The sequence below is a fragment of the Leucopleurus acutus genome (genome assembly GCF_964270905.1).
Source record: "Leucopleurus acutus genome assembly, chromosome: 10".
NCBI classification, from domain to species: Eukaryota; Metazoa; Chordata; class Mammalia; order Artiodactyla; family Delphinidae; genus Leucopleurus; species Leucopleurus acutus.
In genome coordinates, this window is record NC_139153.1 from 94,999,529 (window position 1) to 95,019,647 (window position 20,119).

The 20,119-nt window shown below is 42.8% G+C and overlaps 1 protein-coding gene across 1 annotated transcript in view; it reads left to right on the forward strand.

Moving 5' to 3' along the window:
* The first annotated feature begins 864 nt into the window (after nucleotides 1-864).
* Nucleotides 865-20,119, forward strand: part of RANBP9 (RAN binding protein 9) — an 89,643-nt gene continuing 70,388 nt past the window's right edge. The window contains exons 1-2 of the mRNA XM_082847753.1: nucleotides 865-1,720; nucleotides 15,515-15,626. Coding sequence (XP_082703879.1) covers nucleotides 1,135-1,720; nucleotides 15,515-15,626 — 698 coding nt within the window. The 5' untranslated portion in view covers nucleotides 865-1,134. The remainder of the gene's footprint in view (nucleotides 1,721-15,514; nucleotides 15,627-20,119) is intronic.

Below are 20,119 nucleotides of genomic sequence, written 5' to 3' on the forward strand. Positions count from 1 at the left end.
TCCAGAAGCCCTGCGTAAATACACCTTGTATTCGTACGGTTCGTGTTCCTGCTCTTTGATGAGATGCCAGTCTTTATTAGCATTCCTAATAAATTAGTGACACCTTCTGCCACCCTGGGTTCACTTTAAGTCCTCATAAAATTACTTAACAAAATGCTCCCTGTTTTAAGTGGGAGACTTTCCCTTCAGAAATGGTTATGAAGTATGCAGAGCAGTTGGTTCCTTAAGAGGGAGGCGGCAAACAGGGACCTGTACTGGTGCAGGAGCTGGAGCCCGAGCAGCCCGTGGGCGCCGCCCGGACGGCTCGCCCCGGGGACCCGATTTGGGAGCCGGAGCCGCCCCGCTCGTCCCTGGGGCCCGCAGACAAGACTCGCGGCGGCCCCAGCGGGGCTCGATTACTTTCGCCTGGGCGAGAAGCGGGCCCCGCCGCGCCAGCGGGAACCCTACGGTTGGGGAGGTGGGGCGACGACAACAAAAAGAAGTAAAGTAGGAGGAGATTCTCCCGGGGAGGGCCCGGGCGAGCGGGGCGAGGCGGCGGGCTCCCGGCAGAGGCGGGGACCCCAGCATCCGGTCCGCGAACGGCTGGCGGACCCGGGCAAAGGCGGAGTCCGCGCGGGGCCACCCGCCTCCCTAGTGCGGTCTCCCGGCGCCGGGACCCCCGCGGGCCCGCCCTCCGCCGCCCGCACGGCCCCGCCCCCGCTCGGCCCCGCCCCTCGCGCCGAGCTCGCCCCTCCGGCCCCGCCCCTTCGCCCAGCACCGCCCGCGCGCAGCGTCTCGCGCCGGCCCGGCCCGCCCGCCGGGAAACAGCCGCGAGAGTAGCGGCCGCGGCTGCTGCCACCGCGCCTTCTCCTCCCGCGCCCCCGCCTCGCCCCCGCCCTCAGCGCCTCGTCCCGGGCCAGCGCCCGCGCTCCGGCCAGCGTTCTCTCGGGACCTCCCCGGGCCTGGCGCCCACTCCCCCGGCTCCGAGCCCCCCAACCGTCGTGCTTTCTCCCTCTCGGCGCGCGGCCCGCCGCCTGCTTCCGGGGCGGGCGGACTGGGCGCCTGGTGCCGGCGGCCGCAGCGACAGCGCCCCCGGGAAGCGGAGGAGGAAGGAGAGAAGAGGTGGAGGTGGCCGCAGGCTGAGTCGCGGCCGGGATGTCCGGGCAGCCGCCGCCGCAGCAGCAACAACAGCAGCAGCAGCTGCCGGCGCCACCGCCGGCGGCCGTGGCCCCGGTGTCCGGAGTTGTCCTGCCGGCGCCCCCGGCCGTCAGCGCTGGCTCCTCTCCGGCCGGCTCGCCCGGCGGCGCGGGCGGCGGTGGCGGCTTAGGGGCCGCGGCGGCCGCCCTGCTCCTCCACCCGCCGCCGCCGCCGCCGCCGCCGCCGCCCCCGGCCACCGCGGCCCCGCCGCCGCCGCCGCCGCCGCCCCCGCCCCCGCCCCCGCAGCCCGCCTCGGCGGCCGCCCCCGCCAGCGCGCCCCCTGCGCCCCCGGGTCTTGCCGCGGGCCCCGGCCCGGCCGGAGGCGGCCCGGCCCCGGCCGTGGCGGCGGGCAGCAGTGCTGCGGCCCCCTTCCCGCACGGGGACTCGGCCCTGAACGAGCAGGAGAAGGAGCTGCAGCGGCGGCTGAAGCGCCTCTACCCGGCCGTGGACGAGCAGGAGACGCCGCTGCCTCGGTCCTGGAGCCCGAAGGACAAGTTCAGCTACATCGGCCTGTCTCAGAATAACCTGCGGGTGCACTACAAAGGTACTGGGCGTGTGTCCTGCGGTGGGAGTGGGGCCGCAGACCCTCGGGCCGCCCCCGCCCTCCCGGGGCCGGGTGTCCTCGGAGGGGACCCGCCGCCGGCTCTGCTGCTCCCAGGGTGGGATTGGGGTCGCGGGGAGAGGTGCGAGGGAAAGCAGGCGATTCTGGGAAGGGGAAGGTGAGTATAATGGTCCTGGGTAGAATGGAGCTGGTAATCCCAGGCCAGGAGCAGGACACCTCGGGGGAATCCAGGATGACAGGACATAACTCGCTTTCTGATTTCCCTTTGAGATAAATCGTAGGGCTGGGATGGAGGAATCTATGGGCTCGGAGTTGGGTTACATTGTTCTCCAGGTGGTGTTGGGTCAGGCGCTCTCCTCTTACGTGGGGGGAAGAGAGGCACGATTCTGAGGGATAATTTCTAATTAAGGGAGAGCAGGGATGTATAGGGGGAGGAGTAATCAGTGGAGGATTTTGCCCCAAATTAAGCTAGAGATTGTCTAGGGGAACACACGGGCCGGAGCCCCAAGTTTGCCGTCAGTGTATCTTGCTAAAAGCAACTGGAGGGTGCGAGAGGTGAAACCTCAGGAGTACGTGTTTTCTTAGGGAAGCAGTAACCTACCACGACTGATTGGATATGCCCTATATTTATATGTTGGCATTATGAAAGCCTCGTTGAAAACAGGGATTTGTTAAAAACGTTATTTAGCATTTTAAAGAAAATTGGCTCCTATTTTCCACCTGCAGTTAAAAAAAGGCCTTAGGCTAGCGCTCTCCCCCTCCTCCCTCACCTACCTCTCCTATGTTAAAACAAAGCTTTAAGCAGATCAGTTGTATATAAAATTATAAATTGCTCTGGGAGTTTTTGAAATGTAGCCCACATTAATAACACGCATCAAATTTACTTATCGGGGGGAAGAAAATCAATCCAATGTGCCAGTCTATCTGGAAGCAAATCCAGTGTTTTAGGCCCCAAACCTGCTGCTTTTACAGTCAGAGCAGCCTCATTTTGATTGGCTTCAAAGGGAGGGTCTTTATCAGATCCTAGTGACATGGATATAGGGGTATAAACAACCATTGTGGTGAAATTCTTAAAGTTTACTGGACTGAAATTTGAGAAGAACCTTGATAAATAAGTTACTATTTAATCAGGAAGGAGAATGGCCACGAAGTCTTCCAAATGATTTGGCTGCAAAGAATAACGCACAAAAATAGGCCTTGTTGAATATTCCTTCCTTTTATCCATAGATCCAGAGAAGTACTTTCAATTTTAAATGTTATGCTTCTTAATCTAAGTGGCTGAAATTTTCAAAATATTGGACCTTTGGTTTTTCTTAAGTTAGGACATTTTGTTAATATCCTGTGAAGGCTGTTGTTTAATTTTGTGTTTTAATTTGTGTGAACAGTGCTATGTATGAAGTGTTTACTTCTGATCTGGCTACCAGAATGCTTTTTGTCAGACTCCACAAAACTTTACTTTAAATTTTATGGTTGATGGTTGATAGTTGGCTTATAAAACCAGAGGGAGTAGATATAAGAGATTATTGAACAAAGAATTCTAGCTTTCCGAGTCCTGCCATCATTTGTGATTTTAGGCATGTTACCAGACAGGGTCTCAGTTTCTTCCTCTGAGTGATGAGGGAGTTGAGCTGGGTGTTGGTAAGGAGATTTCCAGCTCTGAATTTCCATATCTGAGATCTGTGATTATAGTCTATTTAGCACTGTAACATGCCTTGACTAGTTTTACTAACTACTTTTACATAAAATTGATGTTTTGGGTCACGCAAAAGTGCAGCTTATGTGAAATTGGTTGGAGTTTGGAATATTTATGACACTGCTGTCTCAGTTATTTTTCCTCTTGGCCTCTTTATTACTTTCTGTTGTGTAATACTAAGATTCACTTTCTGGAAATTTCACTCTTTTGTAAACATAAACCATTATTTCTGGAAGAACAGATTTTGCTGTTTGTCATTCTTTTTCTTTCCTCTCGCTTTTTTCTATCTCCCCTTTGTCTCTCCCTTCCCCCTTGTCACAAACACGAGCCCTTTTTCCCCTTCTACTGCCTTTTCCTCGTCTTGTTATTTTAATATGTGCCTGTGTGTTTTTCCTGTTGTTTTTCTGTGTGCCTTCAGAGTGGACCACACCAGAAGTTACTGGGCATCTAAGCAAGGGGGAAGTGTCTTAGGTAGTGGTAGGCAAATTTGAAGTCACAAAATAACATTAAAAACTATTGTTCTAAAAGTATTTTTGCATATTACAGAATTTCAAAAGATTGATGATAATTATTTTCCATATGATGAGGATTTTTCTTACCTTTGAAATATAAATTTCTTTTGGTCTGAACGTATTCTGTTTTGAAGATGTTATTCTTCTAAATTGGAGTTACTCTTTTGGAAACAGTGGGGTTCCTTAAATGATTTGAAGGGATTAATGTTAAACAGTGTCAGCCATACAGACCAAGTTGATTGGATTGCAGAGGAATTGGGTGTGTTTACTACCTGTTAAAAATTTTTAGAAGACTTTTTGCTTAGCAGTCACACACCAACTGTTGAAATCCTCAAGCATGGCCCCTTTTGTTTTTGAAATTCTTGTCAGCTTTGAATAAGTATAAATGTGACAAGTTTAGACCTAGTTATAATGATCACTTTATTCCAATTTAAAGCATTTTAATGAATGTGACAATGGGTTTGATTAGTCTAAATGGTTCAGTTACAGGTTGCATTTTTATATTTGTGAAGTTACCACGATTTGTTTACTTTGCCAAGCGTTTTGATACATACACTCAGGAGCATGTTAATGAATTTGCATAAGATGGTGGAATTCTCATTTAAGACGAGAAAAAGTGGGAGCACCTGGAAGTTAGAGCTTCCCAGTCACAAGTAAGCCAGGATTGGAAACTAATTTTCATTGATTTTAGATTTAGTGTTCTTTCCACCACACTGTATTGCCTATTTCAATTTGTATGAGACTTAATTATCTCAAGTAGTTAAAATCCAGTGATCACATTTATAACTTTTTGAAGAATAGTTGACTTTGAAGAATAGTTGATGTTGAAAGTACTTCCTCTGGGGAAAGTGCTACCTGGAGCACACTAATGCCATGGAAAAGTCCAGACGCTTTGATTATACTGATTTAGGGCAGCTTAGAAGAAATGTAAGATAAGTGAAAGTTGGGAATGATAGGAAGAAATGAATAGTGAACTGCACCTTCTAACTGAAGTATTATTAACAGTGACCAAATCGGTTGAACTTTTGGTATGCCCAGCTCCCCTCCCCCTCCGTATCACCAGTCAGTAGGCCTTTAACGTGTCCTCAGTTTAACTGCTTATCTAATTTCTTGCACTTCTTTACGTAGAATAAGTATCTCAACACATATTTGCTTGCTTACCAATACAAATGTCTTTAGAGATTTATGGGAGGTGATACAAAAATGTGCTTCAAAATCAAGGAATTTATAAACCAAGCTTTCCCAGGGATCCCTTTGCCAAAATTGAGCTTTAAGAATGCTAGTTATAACTGCAAGGATTAAGTGATTCTAATAATCATATTTAACAGAAGTAGACAATAGTAATGATTTTTTTTTGGTAATGATTTATTGAGCAATTGCTGTAGGGCAGATATTCTTCTAGACAATTTGTATATATACCTTACTCTCTATTTATTCATTTTGTTTATTCAGCAAGCTTTTAGTGAGTGTTTACTTTGTGCCAGGTTCTGGATACTCAAAGGTGAATAAGACACTGTCTTTGAATTCGAAGAGCTCAAAGGACATCAAGCAGTGTGTGTAGTAGGGAAGTGTCATAGAGTACTGTGGAAGATGGGGGAGCATCTGCTGCAGGCTGCCCTTGTCAGGGGTGAAGTTGGTGGGTCAGGGAAAGCTTCTTGAAGGGGATGAGGCCAGCGGTCAGTCTTGAAAGATGAGTATGATATAGGGGGCATTACAAGGGAATTACAAGGGAAAAAGCATAAACAAAAGCATAGAGGAGAGAATTATTCTATATGTTTGGATCTACCAGCAATATGGGGTTGTTGGAATTTAAGTGTGTGACAAGGTACAGCTGGGAAAAGATCATGCGAGGCCTTATAGAATATTTTATCGAGCTTGGATCTTATTCTGTAGGAGACAAAGAATCATCTAAGGATTTTAAGTAGGAAGTGACTGGCTCATTTTCATCTTTGTCGGATTATACAACTAATTGGGAGGTGGACTCAAGGACACAAGCCTGGAAATAGCAGACTCATTTAGAAGGCTGTTGCAAACCACATAAGAAATAAGGACCTGAACTGGTCAGTGGTGGGGGCAGAGAAGAGCAGACATATCTGTGATGTGTGCTGAAGTAAATCTGACTGGATATGATGGAATGATGGAGAAATCAAGGCTGATGCTGGGTTTCCAGCCCTGTTAGGTTTTTGCAGTGAACCGTGAAGCAAATAATTATCGCAAGGAAGTATTAGAGTACACTTAGAGGTAAGTGAAAATGGGAATCTTAGCCATGTGATCTGACCATGTAAACCAGAAGAAGCCAAAGAAATAGCGTTGGAGAAAGAACAGAAAGAGGTCTTCTGGAGTTAGGGTGGCTCTGTGTCATCCCCACAGCTGGAGTTCCTGATTTGTCACTTTATTCTAATGTTCAGATGATTCAGCTACAGTGCTAGTTTCTGGTGGTTTTCTGTTCTTTTCCCTACTAACTGGTTTATCCTTTTTCCTATTTTAAACTCCCAAGAGACTCAGCAGATTGGCCTAGCTAGTTGCCGTCTTTCTTAGTTGGGCAGAGCTTTTCATTCTGTGCTGTGGAGTGAATTGGTGGCCTTCCCATAGATGCTGACCTGTGTTGAATCAGCTGTAGGGGTGTGAGGGTTGTTATGAAATACAAAATGTCCTCCTGGTGGAAGGATAGTGTGGGCCCCACTCCTCTCAGTAGGGACAGTGTGGGGGTCAGTTTCTCCTAGGAGGGGCTGGCACGTACCATCATTGACCTGAACCTGGAGGAGAGGCTGAGGTCATGACTGACCTGGGAGTCGCCTGTAGCTGGTAGTTGAAACTCAGAGTGTGAGAGAGAGTGAGTAAAGTGAGAAGAGCAGTGGGCCAAAGATGGAATCTTGAGCAAGACCAACATTAAAAGACTGCAGGGAGCCCAAGAAGGAGTAGTTAAGAGGCACCTGGACAGCGGGGAGGGTGGTGTCACAGAAGCTGAGCAGAGGAGTGTCAGAAATGAGGAAGTGAACTTTAGTGTCAAATGCAACATATAGGTTTAGTGACTTAGGCACAGAAAAATTTCCACTGGATTTGGAAAGTAGTTTGTTGTGACCTTAGGTAGAGCAGTGTGAATTGAGTGATGGGGGCAGAAATCAGGGTCAGTAGAAGGGACCAGGCAGAAAGTATAGTGAATATAGGTTATTCTTGAGAAATATAGATGAGGAAAGAGATTAGTCAATACCTGGAGGAGAATGGAGGTTGGGGCAGCTGTGGGTTTTTGTTTTTTGTTTTTTTTTTAATGGTTGATATTGGAGTTATGTTGTATCTGGAGATTAGCTTATAACATCAGCATGTAAGATGAAAATCCACATACTTAAAATTATCCCTAGAAAACCCTTTGGAAGGTACTGTGTTAGAAACTATTGTATCATTTCTAAGTAGGCCTAGTTTTAGTTTGGCTGCGTGGGTAAAACTGAAGTGACGTAAGTTAGATGACAGTATGATGTTAGTGCAAGGTATGGAGTCTCAATAAATGTCTACAGAATTTAACGTGTTTTAACAAATAAGATACATAGTACCAATACTTGGTTTTATTACCTTAAAGTTAAAAAAAAGTTCATTATACTAACCACCAACCCCAGTGCATTATTTACAATGATTTATAACACAGAGACATATAATTTTATGAGAAGGATATACATTTTTGGGACACTGTGCCCTTATAGATCGAAGGGAAGGAGAGTAAAGAGGGAAAGGATGAAAATACAAGCTTGGGAGGCTGACAGAGTAAGGACTTGGAGGGAGGAAGGTGGTTCAGAAGCTTAAGATGTTGCCCTTGAAGAGGAGAGGAGTACGTACTGTTCCTTCGATAACAGTGGAAGAGGTGGACTGGTGTAGACAGACGAGTTAGTAATGCGCGAGAGGAGAGTAGAACATAACCATATATATATGGTTGGTATATGGTATAATGGTGGAGTCCCATTTCAGTCCCGTTTTGTGATAAAGGAGGTGAGGTAGTTTGCTCACTGAATTCAGGTAGAGGACTTAAAGCCTAAAGTGAATGATGGAGATGTGGACCATCTTCATCTTTCTAAAGATTGCTGTGTGGTATTGCTAACAGTGTACGATGCCAGCTGACATCATTAGTTCACAGTGGTGACTGTTTGCAGGACGGTTGGACTTTATTCCGCAAAGGCCAGCTGCGCAGTGCAGGAATAGGGATGGTGGATTATAATGTTGATTTAAGGCTGTGGTTTTGCTGGCTGGGTTTGATGGAAGGATAGGCATATGAGGGAAATCAAGATATTTGGGAGCTTTTAAATAATTACCATGTATACCATCCTGGAAGAGGAAAGAGAAGAACAAACAAACAAGAAAGGGTTCAGTGCACTGGAGTTCCTTGACTTATTATTTTTTTTGCGGTACTCGGGCCTCTCACCGTTGTGGCCTCTCCCGCCGCGGAGCACAGGCCCCGGATGCGCAGGCCCAGCGGCCATGGCTCACGGGCCCAGCCACTCTGCGGCATGTGGGATCTTCCCGGACCGGGGCATGAACCTGCGTTTCCTGCATCACCAGGTGGACCCTCAACCACTGCACCACCAGGGAAGCCCTGGAGTTCCTTGAATTTTGAAGTGCAGAGTGAATTCTTTTGACAGGGGAGAGGATAGGGGGGTGTGTCCTAGGGGAAGATGTCGGTATTTCCACTGTAATGCCAAAATTGTGTTGCTGGAAAAACTTAATGTTTTTCACAGAATTGCGCACTAAAAGTAACAGGGCTTATGGGAAAAATAGGGCTGGGGCAGACCACTTAAAACCTATGGAACTTTGTAACCAGAGCACTACAGAAATAACAGTCCTAATAAAATACAAGCCCAGTTAAATTTCCACTCCCATGTGTGCCCAGCATCACAGGCTGCTGATCCTTCACAGCCTTCAACCCTGGGGTTTGGTCTTCCTTGTTAGAGATGTAAGTTCTTGACAGCTGTTTAATCAAAAATAAAAATCTGATTCAGGGTTTAGCTCTTTTCACCTTTTTTTTTTTTTTAAAGCAATTGGAAATGCTTAGCTTTAGCTATTAGAATGGCTAAAATCCAAAGAAAACCTGGCCACGACAACTGCTGGTGAGGGTGCAGAGAGCAACAGGAACTCTCATACTCTGCTGGTGGGGGTGCAAAATGATACAGCCACTTTGGAAGATGGTTTGGCAGTCTCTACCAAAGCTAAACATAGTTTACCATATGATCCAGCAGTTGAGTTCCTAGGTGTTTACCCAACTGGTTTGAAAACTTACGCCCATACAAAAACCTGCATGTAAATGTTCATAACGGCTTTTCTCATAATCACCAAAACCAGGAAACAACCAAGATGTCTCTCAGTAGGTGAATGGATAAACTGCAGTACATCCATACAATAGAATATTATTCAGTGATAAAAAAGAAATGAGCTATCTATCCACACAGAGACACATACGGATCTTAAATGCATATTGCTGAGTGAAAGACTCCAGTCTGAAAAGATAACATACTGTATGATCTCAGTGATATGACATTCTGGAAAAGCAAAACTATAGAGCTAGGAAAAAGATGAGTGGTTGTCAGGGGCTTGAGGGGATGGAGAGAGGGCGAGTGAGGCAAAGAACGGGATGTTTTAGGTCAATGAAAGTATTCTGTATGATGCTGTAATTGTGGCTGCATGACACTGTGTGCTCATCAAACCCTCAGAATTTTAGGACATAAAGAGTGAACCTTAATAGGTACATATTTTTTAGAAAGTCACTTGGTGGGGGGGAATCCCAGTGTAGAATGTAGAATGTGACAAAACAGTGTAACTATATTACAAATATATGAAGCAATCTCAGAAGAGGAGGGAAAAGGCACTGACCTAAATAAGTAACTGGAAATCAGTGGAGTCTGTAAAACTAAAGGTAAAAGAAACTATATAAGCACTGAATTCTTGTTGATAAGTTGCATCCCAGGGGGATATGAGTTAACAATTCTGATACTGCTGTCCATGTATACTAGAACTTAACAGTTAAATCAGTGGATGGTGCACAGTGGGAGCTGGGTTTCTCACCACTGGAGTGGTTAGAATGATCCACATGGTAATGGATTAGAGTTGGAGACAGTAGTATGAACTCATGTTCAGTTTAATATGTACACAGATGATTAAATAAAAAGCACAGATGTGTGTATATACAGGGGTTTAGTGTACACACATATATTTATTCGCTCTTGTCAATGAGAGGGCCTAAAAGCAATGACACCCCAGTAACTGTGAGCATACCTAGTACCTAGATCTTGGATTCTAATGCCATTTGCCCATAAAAGGAGCCAGGGCCCCTTGGAGAAATGGCTGATTCTAGGACTAGGGCAGGAAATGCACAAGATGAGCTTCCAGCATCTTGTAGTGCCAGAAAGTAACAAAAAACAAAAAACACATAATAGAGGTATGTCAGAGCGCCAGAGCAGCCAACTGAAAAAGCTCCCAGTGGCTAAACGGGGAACAGTTTGAGCAACAAAAGAAATGAACTAGTCTTGAATTATAACCCAAAGTATAAAATAAATATGCATGAGATGCATGAGTCCATACTGATATAAACAAAGAGGAAGTATCTTAGCTTTTTTTGATCTGTACTGCACTTGAATTTTCCCCAGATGGGTTAATACAGTGGCAGGTATAGCAGTTCCTGAAGCCACCAAACACTGGGCACAATAGGAATGCACTTCTGGAGGAATCCCAGCTTTTTTGACTTAGGGCCTCTGTTTATTGCTAAAATTTTCTCCTTAATTCATTAATGTACTGGGAAAAGCTATGTTATGAGCTGAGTGACTTCTTTATTATGCTGATATCATTGCCATGTTTATCAAGTGCATGTGGGCTAATTTGTATTCAAGAAATGTGCTTTGTAGCAAAACAGACTTTACTGCAATTTAATATTTCTGAGGTGGAGTAGTTTCAGGTGATGTCAGCATCCAGAGTGTGGCTCCAGGAAGAATGATTGAAATTAGAATGGAAGTCAGTGGGAATAAAGAGGTCTGGGAATTAAAATGCAGAAACAATAAAATAATCAAAATTAAGTGTTAACATGTGTTAATGTTGTGTGGCGGGCATATAAAAAAGGTTAGACCGAGTCAGAGAGACTATAGAAAGAATAATTGAGGAAGTAAAACTTGAACTAAGATAGAAGGGCTGAGGAGGACCTGGCCAGTCTGAGAAGGAAGGGTACACAGCTTTCCAGTTAGAGGGAGTAGCTTGGGCACGGCCTGGCCTGGCCATTGTGGCTGGAGCAGAAAGGAGGAGGTGGAAAATGCAGAGGGAGGGCAAGATCAAACAAGGTTTTCTGGAAGTTTATCTTTTTCTAGGCTGAATGGGAAGGAGTGTTAGTTGTCTTGAGGGCTAGTAGTACAAGGAAGGCTGATTTATATTTTCAGAAAGGCACTTGGCTGCAGGTTGGAGAGTGGAGGGGTCTGGGGGAAGGCTTTATTCAAACCCTTTCTGTTTCAGTTAAATGCAGTCAACAGACTGAATAGGAGGAGGTGACCTTGCTAGTCTTAGAGTCCTGAAGCAGTACATGTATTTTCTTCTTGAACCATCTAGAAAACACTTAACATTGAAGACTGTGGTTTTAAAAATGTACACTTTGGTAGTGTGAGGGTTGTACTTTGGTCACCACAGAATTGAAGGTAATAAACTTCCTGCTGATGAACATTATTAGAAATAGGCTCTTCACTCTGATATTAATATCTTATATCTCAACTTTTTCTTGAGTCTTTACATCTTAAGGTTAATTTTAAAATGGAACAAATCCTTTTAACATTTACAGAATTTTTCTATAGTGTCTTGGTAGAGCATAATGAATATACTAAAACCTTGAAGATTTATGACTCTGTAGTTCTTTACAGTTATTTTTGCATAATGGTAAGATGTAGGGGATTTTAAATCAGACATAGATTTAATGCACGATTCTACCAATTTTGGGCAAGTTATATAATCTCTGTAAGAATTTCTCCATTTTTAGAAATGAGGTTAAATTATACCTATTTCACAGATGTCGAATGAGAAAAATCTATACAGAAGCACCTAGTACTTTGAGAGATTGTTTACTCTCAAATATTAGTTTTCTTTCTCTTTTCCCACAAAAGTAGCTAGAATAGGAGGTGGGAATACATGTGAAGTGATCCCAGAACGTTCACTGTAACTAAATCTTTCCTGTGGGTTCAGAGCTCGCACTGGATCAGGCTTCTTGAATTTAAATCCCAGCACAAATCCTGGTTTGGGATTCTCACCCAGCAGTACGACCTGAGTTTCTTTATCTGCCCTTGGCTTCCTCAACTATGAAATGATAATAAATAGTACCTACTTCATAAGTTGTTTTGAATGTGAAATGAGTTAATAAATACAGTGCTTTTATTTATCATTTTAAAAATTGAAGTACAGTTAATTTACAATGTTGTGTTAGTGTCAGATGTACAGCATAGTGATTCAGTTATACATACATACATATACATTTTTTTCAGATTCTTTTCCATTGTAGGTTATTACAAGATATTGAATATAGTTTCCTGTGCTATATAGTAGGTCCTTGTTATTTATCTGTTTTTTGTATAGTGGTGTGTATATGTTAATCCCAAACTCCTAATTTGTCCACCCTGCCCACCCCCCCCATCACCCTTTGGTAACCATAAGTTTGTTTTCTCTGTCAGTACAGTGCTTTTAGAATGGTGCCTTTCACATAGTATTAAATGTATGTCAACTGTTATCACTTACTATTATTAAGTATACTTTGAGATTCCCTTATCCCTAAAAGTTTTGGTCACTTCTCTTCAGAAAAACCAAAACCAAAAATAAGGGCTAGTTGATTTAGGATTCCTGGGTTAATTGGGGTTTTCGTTAGATTTATTTTTAACTGTCTAAATTTTAAAAATGCTTTTAGTTTACATGACCTTTTCCCAGGCAGCCAATTATTTGAACATAATGTTACCGAAAAATATATTTTGCTGAAACCATAATTTATTAAATGTCTGTTTTTAAAAAGTGATTAGTGTATCATTCTGCAGATTTATGCCGTTACTTTCTTCTGCTTAGCTCCATGTAAATACTACCTACATATATTAAAGCAGTTTTATCAGCATCTGTACATTGCTGCTTCCATTTTTATCTTTCTAGCCAAGTTTATCACCCCTCAGTGTTCATCCTGCTGAGAACTTCTGCCTATAAGACATATACTTAAGACATCTATGAATGGTAATAGAGTGGCTGAGTTCATTTAGTTCCTTTTAGGCCATGTGAACATGTGCTAATTTGCATTGCAAGTGTAAACTTAACTGTTTAATGGTAGGATACGCATTGATAATTTGACAGAGTGTATGGTAAGGGAAGATGTGATCTCATTGGTGTTTGATGGTTCTTGTATAAACAGGATATAATTTTTGACTGATAAGAGGTGTTTAGTTTTAAAACAGTCATGGTAAATTTGAGAAGGGGAGTTCTGCTACCCATGAAGGTAATGGTATATATAGTCTGACTGAAAGATTAATGACATAAGTTTGTATTGGGTGAAGCATATCTAACTAGAACACCTGAGTAATGATTTGGAGCATTGTTGCTCATACGGCCCTTTTCGGGATTGTGGAGTCTGTCTCACTCACTCTCTCTGAATACTTTCTGACATGCTACTTCAGCTTTATTCTGGTGGTTTTATGGGCATATTTTCTCTTGCTCACGTGGTTTTGTTCACATGCTAGCTTTCAGCGTAATTTGTGTCTTGGGTGATGGACAGGGGAGGTGATCTTAGTGAATAAAACTCTGGGTTAGATTGAGGAATAGCTAATTTAAAAAGTTTAAAAGCCTTTATCTAACAGATTCCCTAAAGATGTCAGCATTAGTATGGTTATTATATTGCTTTCTTAAAAAAGAAAGAAAAGACAACGAGAGGTTAGATATGTTTCTCAGAAGGCTGTAATTGACCAAAGAAATTTTATGGATCAGCCTTTGGATAGAATTAATGATCAAAGATTAATGATTTTTTTTTTTACAAATTAAAATTTTTAATTTTTCTAAACACCAACAATGCAATTTTGCTAAAGTTACAATTTTGGAAAATTGACTGGCCTCAAGACCACTCCCAGGCTTTCTGTCAAGTGTATCTGTCTGTGTATCTGGTCTCTACCATCTCAGGGCTGTGTGCATTTCTCCCAGGACTTGGGGTGGAGTAAAGGTGGGTAGAGAAGATTTTCTAAAGGTCTCCTGGAGTATAGAGCCCAGGAGAGTCCTAAGTGAGGCCCTGGGCTCCTTGAATGCTGTGTATAGTAACCTCTCTCTGCCCTTGTCTCCCAAGCTCTCTTTTGCCTTCCTCAGGTTTGGTATCTGGGAGGTTTGATTTTCCAGAGGAAATTAAATATTTTTTAAAACTATTTATTGATTGATTGATTGCTGTGTTGGATCTTTGTTTCTGTGCGAGGGCTTTCTCCAGTTGCGGCAAGCAGGGGCCGCTCTTCATCGGGGTGCGCGGGCCTCTCATTATCGCGGCTTCTCTTGTTGCAGAGCGCAGGCTCAGTAGTTATGGCTCACGGGCCTAGTGCTCTGCGGCATGTGGGATCTTCCCAGACCAGGGCTCGAACCTGTGTCCCCTGCATTGGCAGGCAGACTCTCAACCACTGCGCCACCAGGGAAGCCCTTAAATATTTTTATGTCGAATTATATTACAATAAATATTACCAAATGCTTTCCTTTTACGTTGTTCCCCATCTGTTAAGTTCAGGTAGTTGAAATGTGGATGATGAAATGAGTGAAACCATCAAAATCTATCCAAAGTTTGGATCTAACCAACAAAATTGTAAATTCTTAAAGTAAGAAAGCTGTTTTGCCAATTCAATCTAATTATAAAAATTTCACTTAAAAAAATAGTATATGAGGGCTTCCCTGGTGGTGGGGTGGTAAAGAATCCATCTGCCAATGCAGTGGACACGCGTTCAAGCCCTGGTCTGGGAAGATCCCACATGCCGCGGAGCAGCTAAGCCCGTGTGCCACAACTACTGAGCCTGCGTGCCACAACTATTGAAGCCCTGCTCACTGCAACTAGGGAAAGCCTGTGCACAGCAATGAAGACCCAACGCAGCCAAAAACAAAATAAATAAATTTTAAATAGTGTATGATACAGATGCTTCTGGTTTAAAAAGTTAGGCCATTTGGCAAAAAAGTGTTGTTTAGGAATTTGATAGATTATATGCAAATTTAGATCTAATAAAATTAATCATATTCTCATCTTGTTCTTCAGGTGTATCCTTTTGTCTCTTAAAAATACTGGCTACCTTAAAATACTTTATTTAATTTGCATAAAGGACTGCTAGGTTCAGTGTGCTTAGATTCTGAAATTTTATCAAAACTAGTAATAGTGTGAAGAGTTCCATGTTTAACTTGGGCTGTTTTGCATATTGGATTAATTGTGATGATAAATGTGTTATTAAGTCTTTGATTATTTGTACTGATGAAAGCAGAAATGTATATCTCATTCAAAAACCATATTGGTTCCTGAATTATTTGTTAAGATTTTCATTTGATTATCTCTCTGGATTTTTTTTTTCCTTCCTGTTCCTTATGCAGGTCATGGCAAAACCCCAAAAGATGCAGCTTCAGTTCGTGCCACGCATCCAATACCAGCAGCCTGTGGGATTTATTATTTTGAAGTAAAAATCGTCAGTAAGGGAAGAGATGGGTAAGTGTACATTTTGATGGGAAAATCGTTTGCTTACGGGTAATTATTTTTGCTTTGATTCATAACCGTTTATGATGTATTTGGAAAATTGGAATTTTTTGGAAATTTTGGTAATTGGAAAAGTGGAATATGAATATTCTAGTATAGCATGTTGTACCTGGCTCTGCTTAAATACTAGTTGAAGTTAACACTTGAGTTGGTGAAATTACCAGGTTTTTCTGGTAGGTTTGTTGTTAAAGTGGAGAATTGGAATAAAACAGTAGAGAGATAATGACTCATTTTCCATGCCTTTCTTACACTGCCATTTTCTGAATTCTGCTGAGAAATTAAATCTTCTCAAAGGTAGTTAACCAAAACCAAAAGGTGATTCATAGATATTTTACAGGGATGGGGCCTCAGAATTTTAGGTTTAGATCAGGGAATTGTATGTTTGTGTGCTCTCAGTTGGAGGCCATTCCCAAGTATTAGGATGTAGTTTAGAAGCTTCCAAATGAGAACTTCATGTAGATGCTAGAACCAACTTTTATATCATTGCTTTTCAACTTGAGATCACTCTGTGTGTGTGTGTGTGTGTGTGTGTGTGTGTATGTGTGTGTGTACACATCAGAGTCACTTAGGGGACTATTAAAAATATAGTAGTTTGGGTCTTACCCCAAAAGTTCCTTAATCAGTATTTTAAGATGTGGAGTTTGGAAGATAGGCATTTTGAGAAAGCTCCACAGGGAATTTCGGTGCATCCCTCTGATTGAGAGCTAATTACGTAGAATCATTGGATCTATCCTGTGGTATTTCCTGATAACTTCATTGTGGTATCAGAGATCCTTTAAAGCATCTATAGAGTCATTTGTGCAGCTACCAAGGTAAATTTATGGGGCTGTGTAAGTTTACCTGTACTTGAAGTGAGTCATTTAACCCCTCTTGGTGCTGCTTCTGTGTTTAATTGACAAAATAAGTATGTTCAGTAGATCATTCCTCTTTATTTGCTGAATATTCTCAATGTCAACAATACGGAAAGTACAAAGTGAAACCTTGGTTTCAACGATAACTTTTTAACTACCTTAGTTTTCCCAGGGTGATCAAGCCAAAGGTAAAATCAGAGAAGCCAACGATAAAGTGGTTGAGAGACCCCAAATTGAAATAGGCACATGATTGTAACCATTTCTAACTCTACTGCTGTATACTCAGTAAGCCAGTTCTTTTATACTTCAAGTTATATCACCAACTCCATAATGCTGGTGTTACTCAGGATAATTCCCAGGATTCTCTTTACCTTTCACTCTACATATTGTATCTTTGCATGAGCTTGACCTTATATTTTCATGACTGCACATTCCCTGACGAGTCTCAAATCTAAAGCTACATCTCAGGTCATTCCCTTGAGCTCTAGACCAATATATCTGCCCAGATGTTTGTATTTGAATGTCCCACAGGCATTTAAATTTAGCTTGTTTAAAATCTTTTTCTCAGCCCTAGCTTGGTTAATGGTTACACTATTGCTAGAAACTTGAGAATTTCTTGCCTTAAACTTTCTCTGTCCATTTCTACAGTTTCTGCCTGAGTCAGGTCTTGGTAATTTGTCCCCTAAATTACTGAGGTCTCCCAGTTGCTCCCTATTTTGCTCTCACTCCAGTGAGAGAGCAATATAACTATTGCTCATCTTCTTTCTAATACAGAACTCAATTGTGTCTGTCCTTTCTTGAGATTATTTGGTACACCTATTGTTTTGAGATTAAAATCTAAAGCTTCTTAGGGTCCTTCATGATGTGACCTTTGTAATTTTTCAGTCTCATCTTTTTGTTGCCAGAATCCCTCATTATTTTTTTTTAAATTAGGTATATTTTACATGTAGTAAAACTTACCGTTTTTAGTGTGCAGGCCTGTGAGTTTTGACAGATGTGTACAGTCTTGTAACCATCACCACAATCAATATATAGAACAGTTCCATCACCCTGCAGAATTCCTCCATACCCCTTTTTAGGCAACCTTTCCCCATCTCCAGCCCCTGGTAACCACTGATTGGTTTTCTTCCTTTATAGTTTTGCTGTTTCTAGGATGGTGTATAAATGGAATCATAGAGTATGTTGAGTAGAGTAGCCTTTTAAGTCTGGCATCTTTCACTGAGTGTAATGCATTTGAGGTTCATCTCTATTTTTGTATGTATTGGTAGTTCATTCCTTGTTATTGCTGATTATGTGGATGAACCAACCACAGTTTGCTTACTCACTCTTCAGTTGAAGGACATCAGATTATTTCCAGTTTTTGGCAATTAGGAATATACCACTCTAAACATTTATGTATAGGTTTTTTCGTAAACATGAGTTTTCATTTAACTCGTGTAAATACAAAGGAGTGCGATTGCTGGGTCCTTTGTTAAATGTATTTTTAACTTTATAGGAAACTGCCAAATCGCTTTGCAGCATGGCTGTACTAGTTACGATCCCACGAGCAGCGTGTGAGACTTCCTGTGGCTCTGCCTCCTCAGTAGCACTTGCTGTTGTCAGGGGTTTTGTTTTGCTTTGTTTTAAATTTGTAGCCATTCTAATAGGTATCTAGTGGTTTTCTTGTTGTGGCTTTAATTTACTTTTCCCTAATGACTAATGATGTTGAAGACATCATTAATGTCTTCATTAATTCTTATCTGTCCTGTTTTTTTTTTTTTTTTGCGGTAAGAGGGCCTCTCACTGTTTTGGCCTCTCCCGTTGCGAAGCACAGGCTCCATACACGCAGGCTCAGCGGCCATGGCTCACGGGCCCAGCCGCTCCACGGCATGTGGGATCTTCCCGGACTGGGGCACGAACCCACGTCCCCTGCATTGGCAGGCGGACTCTCAACCACTGTGCCACCAGGGAAGCCCTGTCCTGTTTTTTTTAAACAAACTCAATAGTTCCTTTATTTCGATTTTATTTTATTTTATTTTTAAGATTTTTTTTTTAAATATGGACCATTTTTAAAGTCTTTATTGAATTTGTTACAGTATTGCTTCTGTTTTATGTTTTGGTTTTTTGCCACGAGGCATGTGGGATCTTAGCTCCCCAACCAGGGATCAGACTCCTGCATTGGAAGGTGAAGTCTTTAACCACTGGACTGTCAGGGAAGTCCCCTATTTTGATTTTAAATTAATTACTTGTCAACCACTGTGGACATGGTTAAGAAATGACTTAACAGAGATATACTTAAAGATACTGAATTGACAGCTCAATTGAACGGAATGCTTCTTAGGGCAGTTCTCATTTTGGCATTCACCCTGATTAAATTTAAGGTCCTTATTCCTCATCTCTTTTCTGAGCTATGGGAGCTCTAACTGGGACATCCAGTTAATCTCCATTTCCATTTTTCTGCCAGCTTAGGCTTGGAGAAATAAGCCCCAGAAGATAGAAAGTAGGATGTTAAACAGAGTTGAATCAACATAAAGTGACCCCAAAGGAGAGGGATGGAACCCCAAAGGAGAGGGATAGGTTAGAAAATACTACCTAACGAAACTGGGGTCCACTTGCCCGGCACCCAGCAAAGCCAGTCTACTGACACTGGGTTGTGGTAAAGTACAGTGTTTATTGCAGGAACCAAGCAAGGAGGATGGGCAGCCCATGCTAAAAAGACCCAAACTCCCCAGTGGCTTTCTGGGAAGGGTTTTTAAAGGCAGCATTAGGGGTGAGGGTTGTAGGGTGTGTGATCAGCTTGTGGACTTTCTTCTGATTGGTTGGTGGTGAGGTAACAGGGTGTTGTTTTGGGAATCTTAATCATCAGCCTCCTGGTTCCATCCTGTCCAGGGTGTACATGCTTGTGATCAGCACGAAGTCACCATCCGCCTCTTGGGAGGGAGACTTAGTTTCTGCAGAACTACTCTAAGATATTTGTCCGATTGTTAAGTATACGCCTTGAGGAGGAAGTAGGACCGTGTTCTGTGGCTGCTGTCGTTTAAAGCTGTCATCACTTCTCTTGCTTGACTGCTTTTCCTTGGTTTCTGCATTCCCTCGCTTCCCCAATTAGTAACTGCTTGAGTCTGCTCTTTGGAAGTCAGGAAAGGCCTAGGGACTAAAGCCTTTTTCCTACAAACAAGAAGCACGGAGGGGCTTTTGTACCCGGGAAGGTTTCGCAGGGGCCTGCTGGGTTTCAGTCTCCCTTTTTCTTTGATACTTCTCAATCCTGAGGGGAACAAGGGTGCGACAAGAAAGGGAATAAAGTTTTGGATAGAGAGGTTAACCGTAAACCTGGCAGGGGGACTTGGTTTCAAAAATACCCCCAAAGACCTTTTTCTAATCAGAGTTGGCATCTGTGGAAAGTAGATGGCAGGTATGTAGTGCCGTAAGATACTCTCTGTAGTTCTCTGATGGTACTTGCTGGCTCGTGTTTCTAGTGTGCAGGTTCTTTCCTTCCTCCTTATATTCACCTTCTCTTGTCTCTTTCCCCATTTGCCAAGCATAACTAGTTGCTCTTCGAGTCGTAGTTTACAGTTACCTTTTTTTGGTGGCACTTTCTCCTCCCCAAAATAAGAT